A 19324-nucleotide genomic window follows, 5' to 3' on the forward strand; every position below is an offset into this window, starting at 1 on the left:
CTGGCTGTCAGGTCAGAAATGGCTACACAACTCAGTGCCCCCAAAGCATTTATTGTCCTGCAGGGCCTTACACAATCCCACAGGAAACCACGCTCAACACTTAGCCAACACTTGTTGATGTGATTGAATGCAATGACCACGGAGACAAAAGCATATTTCAGAAAGGCTTCTACCACTGATAACTGCAGCTCTGGCTTTTCCCAGGCAGCTCTTGGGGACATGTGATAACCGAGCCTTTGTTTCTCGAGCTTTGTGCTGGAAAGGACAAGAAAATATCTTGGTGAAACCCGACTTCTGACGCTGACTTCTCTCACAGGAGCCAGAAGCAGGAAATCATTAGGTAATGCCAAAGAGTACAGAGACTAAGCAATGAAAACTTCAGCCCAACACTTGGACAAAGCAGGCCCAGAGAACAAAAAACACAGCCCCGAAGGTGCCCATAGCTACGTTTTGTTAAAGACTAGAAAGAAGTTTGGAATTGTCAGTAAAAGTGGAACCCAATGTGATGCCTGCCTCTGAAAATGGTTAAAACCTGGAATCAGCCAGCAGGCCAAGCACACTGGTTTCTTCTGAGGTCAAACCTAGCCAAAGAAATGAGCCGTGGGCACCTGGTACTGCATGAAAGTAGTGGCTGGTGGGACCTGGTCCTACAACACCACTTCCATTGCCACAGACAAGCCTGCTGTGGGAAGACAGAAGGAACTCAAAGACTAGCAGAAATTCTACCAGTGCGCCCACAGGAAACGAGTTAATTTATGTCAGAGAAATTAGTCTAAAAATGAGAGTGAGACTGGTTTTGCTAAATGTATGCTGTGCCAATATCACAAAGAAAAAGTGTGACTGCCAGTTTTTATTAGTAATGACCGCATTTTGGTATTTGGCTTTTTTTTTTTCATCTGAATATTTTCTCTGGTGTATACTGGCTGGTCATGTATAATAAATCTATCAGCATTTCAATCTCTATCACTTATTATTTTGTGTGTGTGGATTATTTTTGCCTGAGTGTGCGTGTGTGCAGCACATGCATGCAGAGACCAGAAAAGGATGGGTACCCCAGGACTGCAGCTGCAGACAGCTGTGAGCCAACATGAGAGTCCTGGGAATCAAACACAGGTCCTCCAGAAGAGCAGCCAGTGAATCAAACTACTGAGCCTTATCTCCATCCCCTCTGATGGCCTATTTTAGACTCAACTGTAGGATGCAAGCAAAGTATCCTTTCATTATGCTTTGATGTACTATATTAGTTAATGAATTGGTGGGCATGTTATTGTGTCTATGAACATGTATGATCCGGTCATATGGTGAGGCCTTGTGTGTGGGCAATGGAGACTAAAGTCCCTGACTTTCCAACAAGCATTCTTTTTTCCTCCCATTTATTTATTTACTTATGTTTTAAAAGAAAACAAACTATCTTTTTTTTTCACTATACATACCAGTTCAAGTTCCCACTCCCTCCCCTCCTCCCATTCCCTCCACACACCCTCCCACCCCCACCCCCATTCAATCCTCAGAGAGGGTAAGGCACATTGCTTTGAGGAAGGTCCAAGGCCCTCCCTACTATATCTAGGCTGAGCAAGGTATCCATCCAAAGAGAATAGGTTCCCAAAAAGCCAGTGCACGCAGTAGAGATAAATCCTGGTGCCACTGCCAGTGACCCCACAGTCTGCCCCAGCCATAAAACTGTCACCCACATTCAGAGGGACTAGTTTGGTCCTATGCTGGTTTCTTCTCTGTTCGACTGGAGTTGATGAGCTCCCATTAGCTCAGGTAAACTATTTCAGTGGGTGCCTCCATCATGGTCTTGACCTCTTTGCTCATATTCTCACTCCTCCCACTCTTCAACTGGGCTTTTGGAACTCATCCAACAAGCATTCTTTTAAGCAGAGGTAGGGTTAATATCGCTGCTATTCTTTGAATTGGTCAAATCATGGAGAGCCTGCCATGTATTGATCATTCTGGATGAGGTTGTAGTCATGACAAGAAACAGACCACAGACCCAATGACCTGGAAAAATGATTTAATTCTATACCTTCTTCCATATGGTGTTTCATATTTACTTCATGGCTTATATAGGGCAACATGGTAGATAGCTTTTAGAATAAGAATAATTCAGAGAAAGAGAATGAAGGGATGGTAAAAGCATGGAAAAACTTGGGTACTATTTCCTGGGATTTCAACACTCCCCTTGGGTCTTGAAACATTCAAAGGCAGCAATAAAGAGTAGTTTCCCCTAAGTTAAAATGCCACAGATTTATTTTTCCCCCTGCTATTTCTCCTGAAACTTTCTTTGGCTCTGTATTTTCCATGGTTTCAAACTGCCAACTTTTGGTTCCAGTTGCGTGATTTAATGTACTCAAATTATAGTCTTTGTTATCTCCTTTGGCAGGCGAGATCCTTGGCATTTTTTTTTGGATGTAAGCAACAGCCAAAGGGACACAGCATGGGATTTGACTTTGTGGCATGAAGAATCTTATTCCCTTACACTTATGGTATCGAACCTGCTATAATTGAAGCAGACAAGCAGACAAAGGGACAGGGAGAGGGGAAAGAGGGAGAAGAGAGGGGAGAGAGAGAGAGAGAGAGAGAGAGAGAGAGAGAGAGAGAGAGAGAGAGAGAGAGAGGGAGGGAGGGAGGGAGGGAGGGAGGGAGAGAGAGAGAGAGAGAGAGAGAGAGAGAGAGAGAGAGAGAGAGAGAGAGAGAGAATCTCTCTGGTTAGCGGCTGACCTCTATTGTTTGCTATGTTCAGCACTTGGGAGGCAGAGACAGGTGCATCTCTGTGAGGGACAGCCTGGTCTACAAACCAGTTCCAGGACAGCCAGGGCTACATTGTGAGACCCTGTCTCAAACAATTTTGTTTGAATTATGTTCTATTTTTAAACGTTTTGATAATTTTATACAAGTATGCAATGTATTTAATCACATCCACTCTCCTCTCCTCCTTCTCCTCTGGCTGTCCTCTTCTTTCTAACTAGGTCCCCTTCTACTTCTCTTTATGTGTGTGTGGGGGTCACAGCTGCTGTGAGTTCATGATTATAACAGCCATGCCACACGCAGAAGACAGGGTTCCATAGTACTCCTCTCCATCCTCCAGCGCTCATCATTTTTCTGGCCCCTCTTGTAGGCTGTTCCTTGGTTCTTGGAAAGGGAATCAGACCATACCTGTCACATTTAGAGCTGAGCAGGTGAAAAGTTATATATCCTCAGCACTTTGAGCAATTATGATGAGTCTCTACATTAACTGTGTCACACTGCAATAAGAAGCTTCTCTGGCTCAGACTAAAAGAAGCACTAATTTATGGGAATAAACACAAATATTTAGAGGACAGTTTAGCTACATGCCTATTTAACAAAATAATAATAGACTTACCACTAGGGCCTGTGACTTCCCCAGCCATAGGACTTCAACCAAGTTTATATTTCCAGGTATATATTTCTTCCCATGGAGTTGGGCCTCAAAGACAAGTACATGTAGTTGGTGGCTCCACAAATGGTCTTGCCACCATTGTACCAGTGGGCATATGAGAATATGTAAGAATATGGATTGACTGGGAGCTGCCACCGCGAGGTCTCTGGCCAGTATTGTTTCCACCTGTCCACAAGCATGGGGAATATCTTTGCAAACCTCTTCAAGGACCTTTTTGGCAAAAAATGAAATGCACAGTCTCATGGTGGGCCTGGATGCTGCAGCGAAGACAACAGTTCTATACAAACTGAAGCTGGGTGAAATTGTGACCACCATTCCCACCATTGGTTTCAATGGGGAGACAGTTGAGTACAAGAATATCAGCTTCACCATGTGGGATGTCGGCGACCAGGACAAGATCCGGCCACTGGGGCGCCACTACTTCCAGTACACACAAGGCTTGATCCTCGTAGTGGACAGCAATGACAGAGAGCGTGTGAATGAGGCCCGTGTAGAGCTCATGAGGATGCTAGCTGAAGATGCGCTCCGGGATGCCGTTCTCTTGGTGTTTGCCAACAAGCAGGACCTTCCCAATGCCATGAATGCGGCCGAAATCACAGACAAGCTGGGGCTGCACTCTCTACACCACAGGAACTGGTACATTCAGGGCACCTGTGCCACCAGCGGGGACGGGCTCTATGAAGGATTAGACTGGCTGTCCAATCAGCTCCGGAACCAGAACTGAACCAGACCCCTCCCTCCCGCTCACTTCCTCTTCTCCACCCTCCACTTTCCTCTCTGTGGTCCTCAGTACCAGAAGCTGTCTCCATGGGTTGGTCACAGTGTGCATCGCACCGTGCTGTACATGTGCAGACACAGCCTGCAGCCAGGTTTTTCTTTAATGTAAATAGTTTCTGTTTCCACTGAGGCAGTCTCTGGTACTCCTATGCAATATTACTTAGCTTTTTTTATTGTAAAAAGAGAATCACTGTCAGTACTGAGAAGGGATTTGGTATATGGGGCATCTGGCCTCCAGGAGCCATTGGACTGTAGACTGGTGTCAGGATCCATTTGGTGGTTGGTTTTTACCCAAACTCGGACAATTTTTTTTAAAAAAAAAAAAGTTAAAAAATACAGGACAAGAACACTTGAACACACAGAACAGAGACTGCCTAGTGTAGGTTTTTGTAGTAATGGCCTGAATGCTAGTCCATCGGATCACCTGTTCCCCCGTGGGAACAGGAGAGAAAGTGGACAAACCACCATCTGCTGCATGGTCACAGTAGAACCCCCGTGACTCGCCTGTCTTTGAGTCACCTGCATCCCATAGCATTGTGCTTATACTTGTACTCACATGGTCACATAGGGGTGGGCTGGGAGCCATTGTGGGGTGCAGGGCCCGGCTTGTATTTGGTGTGCGGCCGGGCCAGGTGGCAGCCTACATACCCAGCTTACTCTTCGTCCCACTTGACCCGCTGGCAGGAGGCCTGGATTTCACCAGCAGGAGCGCATGCAAGCCAGGAGGGTCGATCCATTCCAGACCCACATCCTGGAGCACCCCCATCTCCATGTGTGAAGTAGCTTTCTCCCTCAGCCTGCAAGGGTCCAATTTGCCATCGAAAGGCTACCTCTACTTTCTTCTTTTGTATTTTGATAAACACTGAAGAAGCTGGAGCTATTAAATTTATCTTGGGGAAATCTCAGAACCGGTTTATTTGGTGTCATGGAACCTCTTACTGTTTTCAATACACAATTAGTAATCAAAAAAAGAATATGGTTCCACATCTGGGTAAGACCACTGATGGCTCTCTCCAGCAGCAGTCTGCGTAGTGCCTTCCACCTCTATGCTAGCCAACTGGGAAGACTCAGCCAGCTCTATTACTTTATTTATTTTTATTTTTATTTATTTATTTATTTATTTATTTTTGGTTTTTCGAGACAGGGTTTCTCTGCTCTATTACTTTAAATATGATTATTTTGGGTTTTAACCAAGACCTCTTGGATTTCAGAGACTTATATTTCATTGTTAATGTGTCCATCTCTATTTGGGATATCTAATAGATATGCCCGTTTTAGCATGTTGAAAGCAGACTTCCTGCTTAATCCCTACAACCACCTCCTTCTATAGTCTTCGCCTCTTCAGTTAATAGCAGCTCCACCCATCCATCTAGTGGGTCAAACCAACCAAGCTAGGCTACATTTTTATTACTCCTCCTTACAAACTCAGTGATCCATCCATCATGAACCATGGCTAGCACTATCTTCTAAATGCACCAAATATTGGACCACTTTTTAAGACCTCTGTTGCTACTTATTGGTCTAAACTGGAGTTATCTCTCACAAGTTCAACATCAGCTTGGGCTACATTGAGAGTTCCAGGCCATACTAGTCTATAAGACTGTTGTAAAAACCCAATGTTGATATGGGATGTAGCTCGGTTTACTAATGAATCTTATCTTGACCATCCCATCAATACTACAACCCCCACACTGACCTAGCATGCTCAGTCCTCTTACTCTTTTCTCCCCAGTAGTATTCGCTTTCTTATGATACAGTGCATTATTTCTAGTGTCTATCTTTACTACAAGGGCTCCGACAGCCTTCTTGTAGACCAAGCTTTCTGGCATGGGCAGGTGTTTATTGGTATTAACTCCATTACCTGTTGTGTGTATTTATTCTGGTATTAAAACAACATGCTTAGAAGTTGAGATCTGAGATGGATTGTTCACACTCATTGGAAATTAGTATGAACATATCACCTCTCTCAAAGATGCTTGTGTATCAAACCTTGGGTTCAGTGATGAAACAATCTTCTTCCCTGTGAAAGGAGATGGGTGTGTGAAGTGTGCATGGAGAAGCCTGTTATTTCACCTTTGTTATAACCTTTCTAGTTACCTATGACACCTTTACATAAACTGTTGACATCTAGTCATGTTTACCCCTGTTCCTTGGTGGTAAGTATTTGAAGCCTAGAAACAGAAAACTGAGTCAGTCACACCTGCTTTCTCAAAACAAAATCAACTGGAATAGAGCAACCGTGTCTTAATGAATTATTGCGGGTGATTGCCTTTGCTACGTAATAGCAGAACTGAGCAATTATAATAGACTTATGCCTATGAAATCTCAGGTGTTCACTAACTGGCTTTCTCAGAAACAAAATTTGCTAACTCATGCCATAGAAAAATCCTGCTAGCTGTAGGACTGTCCTAGTAGCTTAGAATTGGGTTTGGCCGCTCTGTTCCATAGATACTATACCACATACTAGAGTCGGGAGCAAAGAAAGGAGGAAAAGGGGAGTAACTTTATGGATGTTTTCCAGTTTTCCTTCCTATTTGATTGTAATGTTTTTACAAAATTTCGTTATGAAACGTATCATAGAGAAAGGTTAAAAGAAGTCAAAACACCCATATGCCTCCACCTACATTCTACAACTAACATTCTCCTGACATTGACTTTGTCATGACTTTATTTGTCCATCAACTACGATATTTTTGTTGTTGTTGTTATTATTGGTGCACACAAAGTAAGTTGTAGACATCAGCACATGCCACCCATAAACATTTCAGTAAATCCAATATTAGGTAGAAATTATTAAAATCAGATTTGACCTTTACTTCAATGCTGTAATCCTCAAAGCCATCTTCTTTTGGTCAGAAGACACAATTTTACAAAAGTTGAAAGCTGAGAAAGGTTATCAGGGTAATTAAAGTAAGTATCAGGAGATTCAGTCACCTACATTTCCCTGATTCTCTAGTTCAGAGATGAACCAGCCTTTCAGGGCCAAGAGTGTTTTGCTTGTGATAGATTCTAGGAATGTTCCTTGACTTCAAAGAGAGGGCTCTAAGTTGCTTTTCTTCTGGCATTTTTTCCAGAATCCCAGAGAAAAGACAGGAAGAGCATCAATGCAGCTTCCGGGCCAGAACTTGCCATATCTGTCAAAGATGTTCTCAACCAGGTGGAGGTGAAGGTCTATGTACCCGCCTTCTCTGGATAGAACTGGATGTCTTCAACCACCCAACAAAATACTGGCCTCCATACACTGGTGCATATGAAATAATTAGACTTTGATTCAAAGCCAACTGATTTTCTGGGTTAATAACTCTGAATTTCTAACATGGAATATTCCAGAGATACTGACCCTTTAATGAATAGAAGCTTTGTTGCCCCGGAAAGCAGTTTATCAAAATCCACAAGCAAGAACATATGTGTTGATATCTTAAAACAGAAAAATAACTGCAAACAATGGAGTGTTTAAGACAGCCATACAGTTGTATGAAATAATGCCTTTGGAAAGATATCCAGTGTTATAAAGATGAAAATCAGTATGTTGAATAAAAGGCAAAATGTTGGACTTGGAGTGTAGCCCATCTGGGAGAGCACTTGTCTAGATGCACAAAGCCCGGAGCTTGATCCTGGGAACTGCATCGATCAAGCATGCTGTTACAAGCCTGCGATCCCAGCACTCACAAGTGGAGGCAAGAGGAGCAGAATGCAAAGCCGTCCTTGTCTGTATAGTGAATTTAAGGTCATATCATCCTGTTACAAAACCAAAACAAAGTGTGGGGGAGATAGGAACGAACATGTGTTGACAATATGGGCATCTTTAAAGATTATAGTAGTGCATTTGGAGTCATTTAGGAAAAGCTTTGCTTTTTTTTTTTTTAACCATATCAGCACAAAGTTTTCTTTGGTGTTGCTCAGGATTCCAAAGGTGATTGGTGGTCACACATCCAGCTGCCTGCTCCACGGACTCATTTGATTTCGAATGACAATGGGAAGAAGGCTCAGAGTGCAAACACACAGTGCCACACTTCTCATCTCTAAGATGGACTCTGTTCATAATGAAACATTGTCCGGCTTCTACTCCATTTGTAAAAATTCTCCCCCTTCCATCCTTGTTTTTTCCCCTTTATCCCCTAGCTTTTCAGAAGCACTCTTTTTCTCTCTCTCTCTCCACCCACTCCTTTCCTGAAAGGCCTACAAATGGAATTTCTTGCTCTGCTGTGACTACACATGCCCCTGAATTTGTCTCCTACTTTGAGAAATGTCACTAACCTTCTTTGGATGTAGAGGTGGAGTAGATTTTGAATTCCAGAGAAATTTCCAAAAAGGTGTCCCCTGAAACATCCCCCTTCTGTCTTCAGTTCTTTGGTCATTAAGTGATATTTGTGACAGACAGTCGTCTGCTGGCACATCTGTACTTTGGAGGCATCTGCTGTGGCCAGTAGGAGGGATGCAAAACTTTAATCTCTAAATTCCACTTAAGTTAACAATTGTTTGTCTCGCTTAATGGCTTGTTGTCTTCAAGTTGATTTAAATGGACATAGCTATTGTCTGCAAGGTTTGTCAGTAGCCTGGAGCATTTTGAAGATCAATTTCTTTTCTCCTATAATCCGAAAAAATTTTCCAGGTAGTCATTTTTATGAAACGAACTACCCTGAAACTGTTTAGCTTAAAAACACTTGACTTTGTGAATTGGGAAGGTGGGAAGAACAACGTTGGGTGTTCAGATTGTGTCCATGTGGCATTGGCTGGTGCAGCTGGGGCTGGAAGATCCACTTTCAAGGTGTTGGGTCTTGGGCTTCATTTCTTCTCATGGTGTGCCTCCCTCCAAAGACCTCTTTTCTGTGGAGTGTGGGCTTCTCCTGAAATGGTGACCTCAAGGCCATCACTCATTTTTGTTTGTTTGTTTTGTTTGAGACAGTGTTTCTTTGTGTAACCTTGACTGTCTTGGAACTCACTCTGTAGACCAGGCTGACTTCAAACTCACAGAGATCCCCCTGCCTCTGCCTCTGCCTCCTGAGATTAAAGGCATGCACCGCCATTGTCCAGCATGATCATCACTCTTGAAGAGCACGGGTTTCCATGAAAAGGATGTGGTAACTGCTAGGCCATTTCAAAAGCCTCACTCAGAAATGGCACACTGAATTGGTCAAGGCAGCCACAGTTCTGCAGAGACCCAGAGCAAGAGGAGTGAATGGCACATTCAGTAAAGTGTTGGCTCAGATTTCAGAACAAACCTGTAAGACTGAAACTACTGTTCAGTCCATTGTAGGAAAATGGGATCTTCCAAGAGTTGATGAATGATGGCTTTAGGAAATAATGTACAGGTGCTTCTTAGGTCGAAAGAATCTCCTAGACTTGAGAAAATAACTCTCAAAGGTTGTCCATGGAGCATGACATAGAAGAGGTAAAAGATGAAGTCAAAGGGAAGGAAAGAACGTTCTGGACACAAGAGATGTGTGTGTAGTTCCTCCCCACCCCCTGCACAAGTGGGTTAAAGGGTGAGGTCAGTTCAAAGACACCAGAGAACTTCCTACTAAAGACAGTGAGAAGCCACTGAGGGTTTCAGGCACTGGTTTTTTTTTTTTTTTAATTTGTCTGCCACTTGGAAAATGGTGTGGCCAGTGGTGAAGCTAAAGGCAGGAGGAGTGGGTGGTGACTGGGGAAGACGGATAGTAGCCTCCAAAATGGGAAGGTTTGGAGGCACTGAGAGATTTAGCAATCTGAATCTATGGGCGTTTGAGCTGAGCGTGAGGGCAAAGCTTGAAGCCCAGGCACCTGGTTGAATGTTGGACTGGTCAAGGGAATGCAGTATAATTTATTTCCAGGTTCTGTAATGTGCCAGGCGGAAAGCTGATATTTCTACTTCATGTGGAAACAGTTTCAGAAATTATTATAAGGACGGCAAGTACCAATACTTTATTAGTCCATGGAAGTTTTGATATTTACGTGTATTATCTCATTTGACCTTGAATCACTTAAGGTAGATAGGATTAGTTTCAGCCCCGTTGATATAAGAGCCCAGGAAAAGACTTCAAAACAAACAAAATTAGTATCTCTTAAGAATATGTTTTCATATGGATTTAGGTATAGGCATTAAGGAAGTGAGATAGCCACTTCAAGGAAGACAATATACACCCAACTGTGGCCGTGGACTTCACAGGAGAGAGAGAAAAAAAAAACATGGACGACTTCACACATTTGCATGTCCTCCTTGTACAAAGCCCATGCTACTCCTCTCTGTACTGTTCCAGTTCCAGTGTGTGCTGCCCAATTGAGCACCAGGCAAAAGTCTCTGCTCTTCTACTTCCCTCTTCATTTACAAACTATGCATGCAGCCCAAATGGGTACGCACCCCCACTGTATGCATTTTATACAGTCTGAAAACCAGGATTGCTTTTCACATTTTAAGGTTGAGGGGGCTGGGGGTGTAATTCAGTTGGTAGATTGCTTGCCTAGCAAGCACAAAGCCCTGGGTCCAGTCTCCAGGACCACATAAAACTGGCCATGGTGGTAGATGACCTACTGTGACCCCCACACTTGGAGATGTGGGCAGGAAAATCAGAAGTTCAAAGTTATCTTTGGCTATCTAGAGAGGCAAGGACAGCCTAGGATATACGGAACCGGGTCTCAAAATATTAGTTGAAACATAATAAAGTCATAATAAAGTCAAGAGAATATTTCATAAGTACAAATTGCATGAATTCAAAACATAATCTTATGAATTAAAAGTTTGTTATCTGTAATAAAATTTTTATTGAAATGTAGCCATACTCAGTAAGCGTTGTCTGTGGCTGTTTCCCGTTACAAAAGCAACCTGGAGCAGTCTTTACCGAAGAGCCACGCAGCTGGAAACTCTGTTTCAGACAGTTGTCCAGATTCATTTCAGGGTTCCTGCTGTCACTCTTTCCCCAGACAAGACTTTGTAGTGTTTAAAGAACATTCAGGTTGGCAGCCTCGCCTGATTAAAAGTCCGAAGAAAACTAAATTGCTTCCTGGTTGGGTGCACATCCTCATTCTCTTGAGGGCAACTCTCCAATGCCTTCTCCCTACAGTTCAACAAAATCTAAGCCCTTCGTCAGATGTCTACCTGTTAGAGTGTGCCTTCTCTTTTGGCAGGAACAGAGATGTTTTGGCTCTTGCTTCTACTCTGTCCCTGGCCCCGTTCTCTCTGGCAAACAGCAAGAAGCATATTTATGAGAAACAACTGTGTAGCACCTAGGAGGAGGCGGGCCCATTTTGTTCTTCTTACAACCCCACAATGTTGGTCCTACCTTCACCACTCCTGATGCACAGAGAGGCTGACTCATCTGCCCAAAATAGGACAAGCGGTTAGGAAACATTCCTGTCCCTAGAGCCAATGGGTTGGGTGACAAACTGACTGGAGTGAAAACAGGTTTTCCTTCCAGGTAAATCTAGAGGTTTGCCGAGCACCGGAGCATGCCACACATAGGGGGACAGCGCGCCCCCAAGAGGTCGGGGTGTGCATCACTCTTTGGATAGAAGCTCAAAAGGCAGACCCAGAGAGGCGGAGTCAGAGAATCCAAACCCAGGGTAAATAAAGGGAGTGTCACCCCATCCAAAACCCCAGAGACCTAGAGACTCCGCCTTCCTGAGGCCTCACAGCGAAGTGCTGAGTCACGCTGACGGACAGCCGGCGCTCTGCAAGCCCTTCTTCCGTGTGCTGTGTTCCTGACGCTGCGAAGGCTGTACGACAGTGGCTTCCGTCCTGGGCCTGCTCAGCAGCCGAGTGAGTGGCCTGGGAACCCCCAGCCCCGCCCCGCCCCCCCCCCCCCCCCCCCCCGCGCGAGGGTGGTGTGTGTGTGTGTGTGTGTGTGTGTGTGTGTGTGTGTGTGTTGGTGGGGGAGGTGATGCCTGGACCAGTTTTCATGATGTTTCCTTTCCCAGCATTCTACTGGCTCCTAGGGGAGCTGAGGGAGGGAGATGCTTAAATAGCACCGAGATTTAGTGAAGGGACCACAGCTTGACTTTTTCCAGACAAAACATTATAATTACCTAACTGCCTCATCCTTGTTCGTGTGTGTAGTATCTAACTGTGGAGTCTGGAGCGACACAGAAAATCTAGGTGGAGGCAAAACTACTTATTTGTTGCATATATCTGGATGATAACAGGCCTGTATTCAGAAGTTCGTTTCTGTGCCCCACATTTCTTGGTCCAATAGGTATATGTTGATTGTCTGCTAGAGAGGTTACATTTTAAGATCTGCCTTCCCTAAGTGGAGGGTACTCCTGTGTAGAGTCTCTCTAAATAACAGCAGCTTACTTTCCCATAGCACCGTTTGAAACCTTTGAGGTAGATACTTCTTAATCCCATTTTATAGATGGAAAAGCTGAGGCACAGAGAGTCACAGTGAAAGCAGGCTGGAATGTGGCAAAGCTGAGATATAAATTTAAGGTGTCCAGCTCCAGAATTATCATCTTGTTAAAACACTTCTCTTGGTTGCAGTAGGAATCTTTGAAGGATTGGCTAGAGTTCATTTGATGAACAGGTCTGAGGATTTAGGATTACTTGTCTGCAAACACATAAAGTTAGAAATGGGGCTGATTGTTAGGGCTTTGACTTCATCAATAAATAATAAAGCACTCTTGAAGAATAATAAATGTGGAATTTAGGTTGTTCCCGGACCATAAGTTCCCTTGCTGGGGGCAGCTCATGCATAATTTGTCTGTACTTTAGAGGACTTTAGTAGGAAGTTCAAAGATTTCCTGCCTGAGAAATTGCCTGCACAAGACCTACATAAGATCAATCCAGTCAAAATTCCAACACAGATAGGAGAAAGGTTTGTGAAATCCCACCCCTGACTGAGAAACTTTGGCACTTGGAGGCTGCTGGAGTAGGGAGTGTCAGTTTTCTTCAAGAAGGTGGCCCCCGTTAGGATGCCCATGCCTAAGTAGATGACCCAACACCCATGTGCACAACAAGGACACCACCACTTGGACTCCGTAGGCTTTGGAAGAGCAGCTTAGAGCTGGGGGTGAGATGTGATTGGAGTCTGAGAGAAGGTTGGAGGGTGAAGAAGGGGTGGTTATGATAAACATATTGTCTGCATGCTTGTAGTGACTAAGGAATGATAGTTTTAAATGTCCATGGACGTTAGAGACAGATGGCTAATTGAGTTCCATCACTCCTGAAGATCTCTCTCAATGCCAACACCATCATTCTGGTGAGAATCACACACCTCTAGTTTTTTCGTTTTTGCCTCCAGTGTCACCCCAAATCCTCCACTCCCATCTTCCACCCTACCTCATGGGGTGGCCGCTAAAGGGTATGTTCGTGGTGCAGGAAGTCGAGATACCACTGAAGCAAGGCATATAAAATGCTCGTTAGATATTTCTAGTACGTTCTTTCCAAGAGTTGTAATTGCTAACCTTTGTATGAGATGACTGCAGGATTACATGAGGTAACTGCTAATAATGGGGTTCAGGTGCCTAGTAAATACTAATACATGTTCACCATCATTGTGTTTTAAGAAAATCACCTAATCTAGGCCCTGTTCACAGTAAGTACTCAATAAATTATAACTGTTAGAAGCCTAATGTCAATATCCTTAGTTGATAGCCTGTAGATATTTCCTCTGTTGTGATGTCTTTTGTTGTTCGTGCCTTCCATCTTCTACAGCTCAACACCAGAACGTTCTTTATACACTTCAAAATGGGATCCTCTAAGAAGGTTACGCTCTCAGTGCTCAGCCGGGAACAGCCAGAAGGGGTTGGAGCTCGGGTCCGCAGAAGCATTGGCAGACCTGAGGTACGCTGGCTGGACAACTACCTTGTGCATTTATTTCTGAAGGAAAGGGTGGGATAGTGAAGGGGATTTGGGAAGAAAGAGGCAAGATGGTCTTGAGCTTCCCTGTGGGGTGCCTGTCTTAAGGTTTATACTGCTGTGAAGAGATACCGTGACCACCGCAACTCTTATACAGAAAACATTTAATCGGAGTGGCGCACTTAACGTTTTCAGAGGTTCAGGCAATTATCATCATGACAGGGAGCATGGTGTGCAGGCAGATGTGGTGCTGGAGCTGTGAGCGCTACATCTTTAGCCAACAGACTGACAGTCACACTGAGGGGAGCTTGAGCAAAAGAGACATCAAAAGCCCACCCCCACAGTGACACAGTTCCCCCAACAAGGCCACACCTCCTAGTAATGCCAGTCCCTTTGGGGGCCATTTTCTTTCAAACCACCCCAGTGCCAGAGGGAGAAACATGAAAGTCCACAACTGGGGCCACATGTCGATTCACCCCAGCCTAAAGGAGGCTTCTGGAATGTGGATAAAGAGGGTGTGGGTAGCAGGTGCAGCTGAAGGGCAGGAGCTCCGCCTGGTTTTCTCTGCATGACCGTGGTCTGTCTTAAGCTGAGGAGCATTCTGGCCGCCAGCCTCAGCATTCATGTCTTCAAATGTGCCTGACTTGTAGCCTCTCTACCCTTGCTTACATGGTCATACTTCAGAACACAAATAACTGGATCTCGGCTTCAGATTCCTAAGGAAGACAGTCTGATTTGCTCTGCAAGGGTCAGGTCTCCTGGCTAATCACATAGTAAAGGATTTGCATTTGCGCACTGAGATCCAGCTCTGTAGATCTCCAGTGTGGTGGCTGGAGCACAAGGGAATTTAGAGATTGTGACTCTAGATTTTTTTTTTTAACATTAGAGACTTTTAAATTTAAATACTAGGGAATACATGAAATTTAGGGAGGGGTCTTAGCTGCCCAGAGAGCTGTTAAATAGTGATCATAGCCAAGGGCTAGTTCCCCAGTGCTATTCCATATTAAATGTTGTGAATAAGAGAAGAAATGCATTTTGGGAAGCAGGGCTAATTTCTTATACTCCACTCCAGGATTTTCATACGGCCTCGTGGCTAAAAAAAAATGTTCATGGAGTCATTTTGTTCATCAAGTTTTTGTTTGTTTGTTTGTTTGTTTGTTTTTTGGAGTACTGGGGATTGAATATAGGGAGACCCTTGGACGTGGAAGGCAAGCAATCTATCATTGAACTATAGCCTCAGTCCTTGTTTTTGGACTTTATTTTGAGACAAGAGTCTCACTAAGTTGCCTGGACTGGCCTTGAACTCCAGTCCTCCTGCTTCAGTCTCTTGAATAGTGGGGTTGCCAGGTTCCCTTTGCCCATAGGCGTTGAAAGTCTTGGCTTTTCCTCAGCGAGCACTGCTCTGCATGACTGGTGGCTTGGATGTTTTCAGTTTTAAAAATTTCATTGACAAATTGTGTGTATTGTGTTCAGCAGGATGTGTAGAATAGGAATGGTCAAAATCAGCTAGTCAATATCCGTACTACTTCACAGAATAATTTTTAAGAGCATGTCTTTGTAAATTTCAGCTATTTAATACGGTGACATTTCACAGTTAAGAAGCGCTATTGATTCTTGAACTTCCTCTTCCTCTCCGACCATCTCTCTGTCATCTCACCTCAGCATCGGGAAGTTGCCATTCTAGCCTGAGTTCATTTCTGTTTGTTTAGATTCTACATCCAAGGGAGGGGCTGCAGTATTTGTCCTTCTGTGCCTGAGCCATTTCAGCCAGCATGGTGCTGATCAGCCATTGCAGTAGGCAGCAAACCCTTCTCCCGTATTGGCTCAATCAGTCTTTCTTCTTTCTTCCGTTTTGGGCCTCTGCCATTTTCCTTTCATTAGAACCTTAGCTCACTCATATATATCTTGAAATCCAAAATGTACCATTTATAAAAGAAAATACACAACTACGTTTATCTTGATGGCTAAATGCATAGGCTAAATGCACCTGATGGAGGTGGTGCCATGTCCTATGAGATAGCATCTTCAACAGAAAAACTGGAAAGAGTTCTGAGACCTCACAGACACCTGTTAGTGAGCCATTGCCATGTACCGAGTGTAGCTATTACTTTAATTAGTCCATCTGTCAAGAACGTATTAACACTTTTTTTTTTTAATCCTGTGAACCTCTTTAGTGGTCTAGTGAAACCTATCATTTTTTTTAAAACAGTGTTTTGAAGTACACAAAACAGATGACTTTCCAAGAAAAATGTTTATATTATGACGTGGTTGAGTTTTTCAGAGATAATGTAATCATCTTGTATTTTATATTAAATAAAAGTTTTGAGTGATATATCTAATCACATCGTAATTTCAAACATGAACAATATTTCACATACCTACTCACAGATGTAATATGTCATGAAATAGCTTTAGTTTCTGTTGGTTCCAGAATCACAGTTACTGGTAATGTATTATAATTGACCGAGCTTTCTCACAATTGAAGAAGATACTGGATTTCAGTGATAGTTGCACAACAGCATGAACGTGCTCGACGCTAATGAGCTGTGCTCTGAAAGCTGCTAACTTGCAAAATCTTGGGTTTAGTGAGCTGGCTTAGTGGTTCCGAGTGTGCACTGCTTTTGTAGAGGACCTTGGTTTGATTCCTCGTGCCCACATCTGGTGACTTACAGCTACCTGTAACTCCAGCTCCAGGGTGACCTTTCGCTTCTGGTCTCTGAGAGCACCTGCACATCCCCTCACACAGACAGAGGCATCTACAGAACTACTGCTATGACTACGACATCTTCCAAAATGCTAGATTTTATTTTCTGTCTATTTTACTGTAATCAAAAATATTCAGAAAAATTAGAGGTTAGTGAAAAGATGTGATTCCTCTCTACATAATCTTACATCTTGAAATTTTATGCTTTATCCTATATAAGAAACCTTGGTTGAAAACCTAGATTTTTCAAGACCCTGATCTGCCATTTAAACTCAGTTCTCCGGTGTCACAGGTATTCTGTGACCATAACAGAAGAAAGAGGAATAATTCTGAATGTCATTAACTATGTCTACTCACAAACGAGAGCAAAGGTGTTTCTAAACAGTTATGTTTTACATATTGAGGATTATATAGAGGGCACAGCTTTGTGTACTGAAGTTTTCCGCTTAACATGGTGACCCAAGAACTTTCCATGTTATTGTAAATTCTTTGTAAACATCGTTTAAAAAAATTGCCACTGCTGGGTGGTGGTGGCGCACGGCTTTAATCCCAGCACTCGGGAGGCAGAGGCAGGCGATCTCTGTGAGTTCGAGACCAGCCTGGTCTATAAGAGCTAGCTCCAGGACAGGCTCTAAAGCAGCAGAGAAACCCTGACTCAAAAAAACCAAAAAAAAAAAAAATTGTCACTTTCTTACTGTGTAAGCCTACCATCATTCTCTTGTTCAAGACTCTGTGTTTGACTGTTGATGTTGTTGACACATTTCCACATTCTACAGAAAGGTAGACCCTGCAACCCTACCCTACCCCTCACCAGCAGAAATGAAGGCATTTGTCTACATTAAGGTTACTCTTCAAACTCTATGCACCAAGGCTTATGTCTCAAAGAAATGGAAACTTTGGATTCCAAAGTTGTTTTCACATTAAAGCTGCAAAACTGCTCTATTTTAGCAGCTGCCACAAGTGTTTCTTTCTTCCCTTTTCCCCCACTTCCTACCACTGCAAATATAGAAGTTGAAGAGGAACTTCCAGTCCACCTTTCTATGGTTAGCAATTAGAAAAAGATGGGCTGGCTCACATCTTTTGCTATAGTTATCGTTGAACCAGGCTAGACAGTCAAGGACTTTGAGTGGCTGACTAGCATGTCGTTGGGAGGTGGTTCCTTTGTGCTCCCAGGAGAAGATAAACCCATCATTATTGGCACTTGTTTTTATGCTGCCCAATTCCACCAGATATCGTTCAGTAGAATGCCACTTTTTGTGGGCTATTTAATTACTTAAGAGGATAATTTGAAGCAAAGGAAACCAGAGGAAATCGCATAATGAGTGTTCTGTTCCATTTCTCCCCTCCAAGTATTTTGAACAGAAACACAGATGCCATTTGTTCATAACTATTTGAATTTCTCTCTCTGAAACACAAGAATAAGAGGAGATGGTGGGATCTATGTGACACAAACGCTGAAGGGGTGAACTATTCCAGCCAGGGTTAGGAAGTGACCAGCAAGGAGAAGGCAGACATGAAGAGATGCATAGTACGATATATGAAAATAACACAGTGCAAATCATCACTTGGTAGGCCAGCTAACAAATTAATGAAAAAGATGTGGAGGGGAATGACGCAAGAAGAGAGGATGATGAAAATATTATAGTCCCCTTATTATACTGGACCAGTAAGAGAATTCTTTAATTATATCAAATAGCGATTTGCTGAGACAATAGCCACCCCTTGTCCTCTGACACAGAAAGGAGGAAGAGGACAAAAGCAAAAGGACAAACGCTAATTGTCCATCCTCATTTTATAAGGAATGACCCTAAAAGTTCAACCCTGGAATTGCTTTATGCTAGCCAGGTTTAGTCATAGGACCTAATTACAAGAGACTAAAGAATCTAGCAAAAACACCACCCAGAGTTTGTGGGGGACACTCTGCGTCTTTAGGAGTATTCTAGACTCAAGAGAATGTTATTTGTAAAGCACAGCCTCCGTCCTATCTCCAAAGGTCTGCCATTTCTCATAGGCACTTCCAGCGCCTCTGGATTTCCAAATCCTACTGGGCTGTTGGAGCTTTATTTTAAGGGTTGCTACAGGCCCGAGGGCTGGTGGCTACAGGTTTTGTTTGGAGTTCTGAAGCTGTTGAAAGAACAATCTTGGACGCTGCTATTTAAATTTGGCAGCTAAAGGATCTGGAAGTATTACAAGGGAAAGAAACATGGGGAAAAACAGAGATGTGATTGAATTGAGGACCTCATTAGAACATTTTAGAAAATTAGAGTTCTAATAGAAGTCTGTTCTTGTGGACAGATGGCACATGCTTATTGAACATGTTGCTCAAAATCTGGCAAATGCTTAGAGATTAGTAAGGACTAATTTTCACGCCTGCAAGTAGCACTTCACTACAACAGTCCAATGCAAGCATACTCTTGTTTATTGGAGTGTCTCTTATACATGTCTCTTATCTTCTGGCCAGTTGAACAGTTTATCCCTGTGACTCTTGCCTTGATCAGCTACCTGGATTCTATAGCCCTTTTTGTAGCAATGAGGTGAGCAAGGCCCTCCTACTCCACCTTTTATTATACTGACTTTCTTCTTGTGGATGTGTTCAAATGGCATAGGGGGCCAATGTGCAGGTGAATACGAATAATACCGATATTATATG

General features: G+C 43.4%; 1 protein-coding gene, 1 non-coding gene and 1 pseudogene across 2 annotated transcripts in view; 2 read left to right on the top strand and 1 right to left on the bottom strand.

Moving 5' to 3' along the window:
• The first annotated feature begins 3601 nt into the window (after nucleotides 1-3601).
• On the top strand, nucleotides 3602-4148 carry LOC119805084 (annotated as a pseudogene).
• Nucleotides 4149-10363: 6215 nt separating this feature from the next.
• Nucleotides 10364-10469, bottom strand: LOC119805606. Its single transcript, XR_005283928.1, has one exon. It is a non-coding gene; the product is annotated as a U6 spliceosomal RNA (small nuclear RNA).
• Nucleotides 10470-11774: 1305 nt separating this feature from the next.
• Nucleotides 11775-19324, top strand: part of Pir (pirin) — a 90631-nt gene continuing 83081 nt past the window's right edge. Inside the window, exons 1-2 of the mRNA XM_038317353.2 lie at nucleotides 11775-11936; nucleotides 13827-13955. Of these exons, the coding sequence (XP_038173281.1) occupies nucleotides 13860-13955 (96 nt within the window). The 5' untranslated portion in view covers nucleotides 11775-11936; nucleotides 13827-13859. The remainder of the gene's footprint in view (nucleotides 11937-13826; nucleotides 13956-19324) is intronic.

This window comes from Arvicola amphibius, chromosome X (assembly GCF_903992535.2).
Source record: "Arvicola amphibius chromosome X, mArvAmp1.2, whole genome shotgun sequence".
In the NCBI taxonomy this organism is placed as follows: domain Eukaryota; kingdom Metazoa; phylum Chordata; class Mammalia; order Rodentia; family Cricetidae; genus Arvicola; species Arvicola amphibius.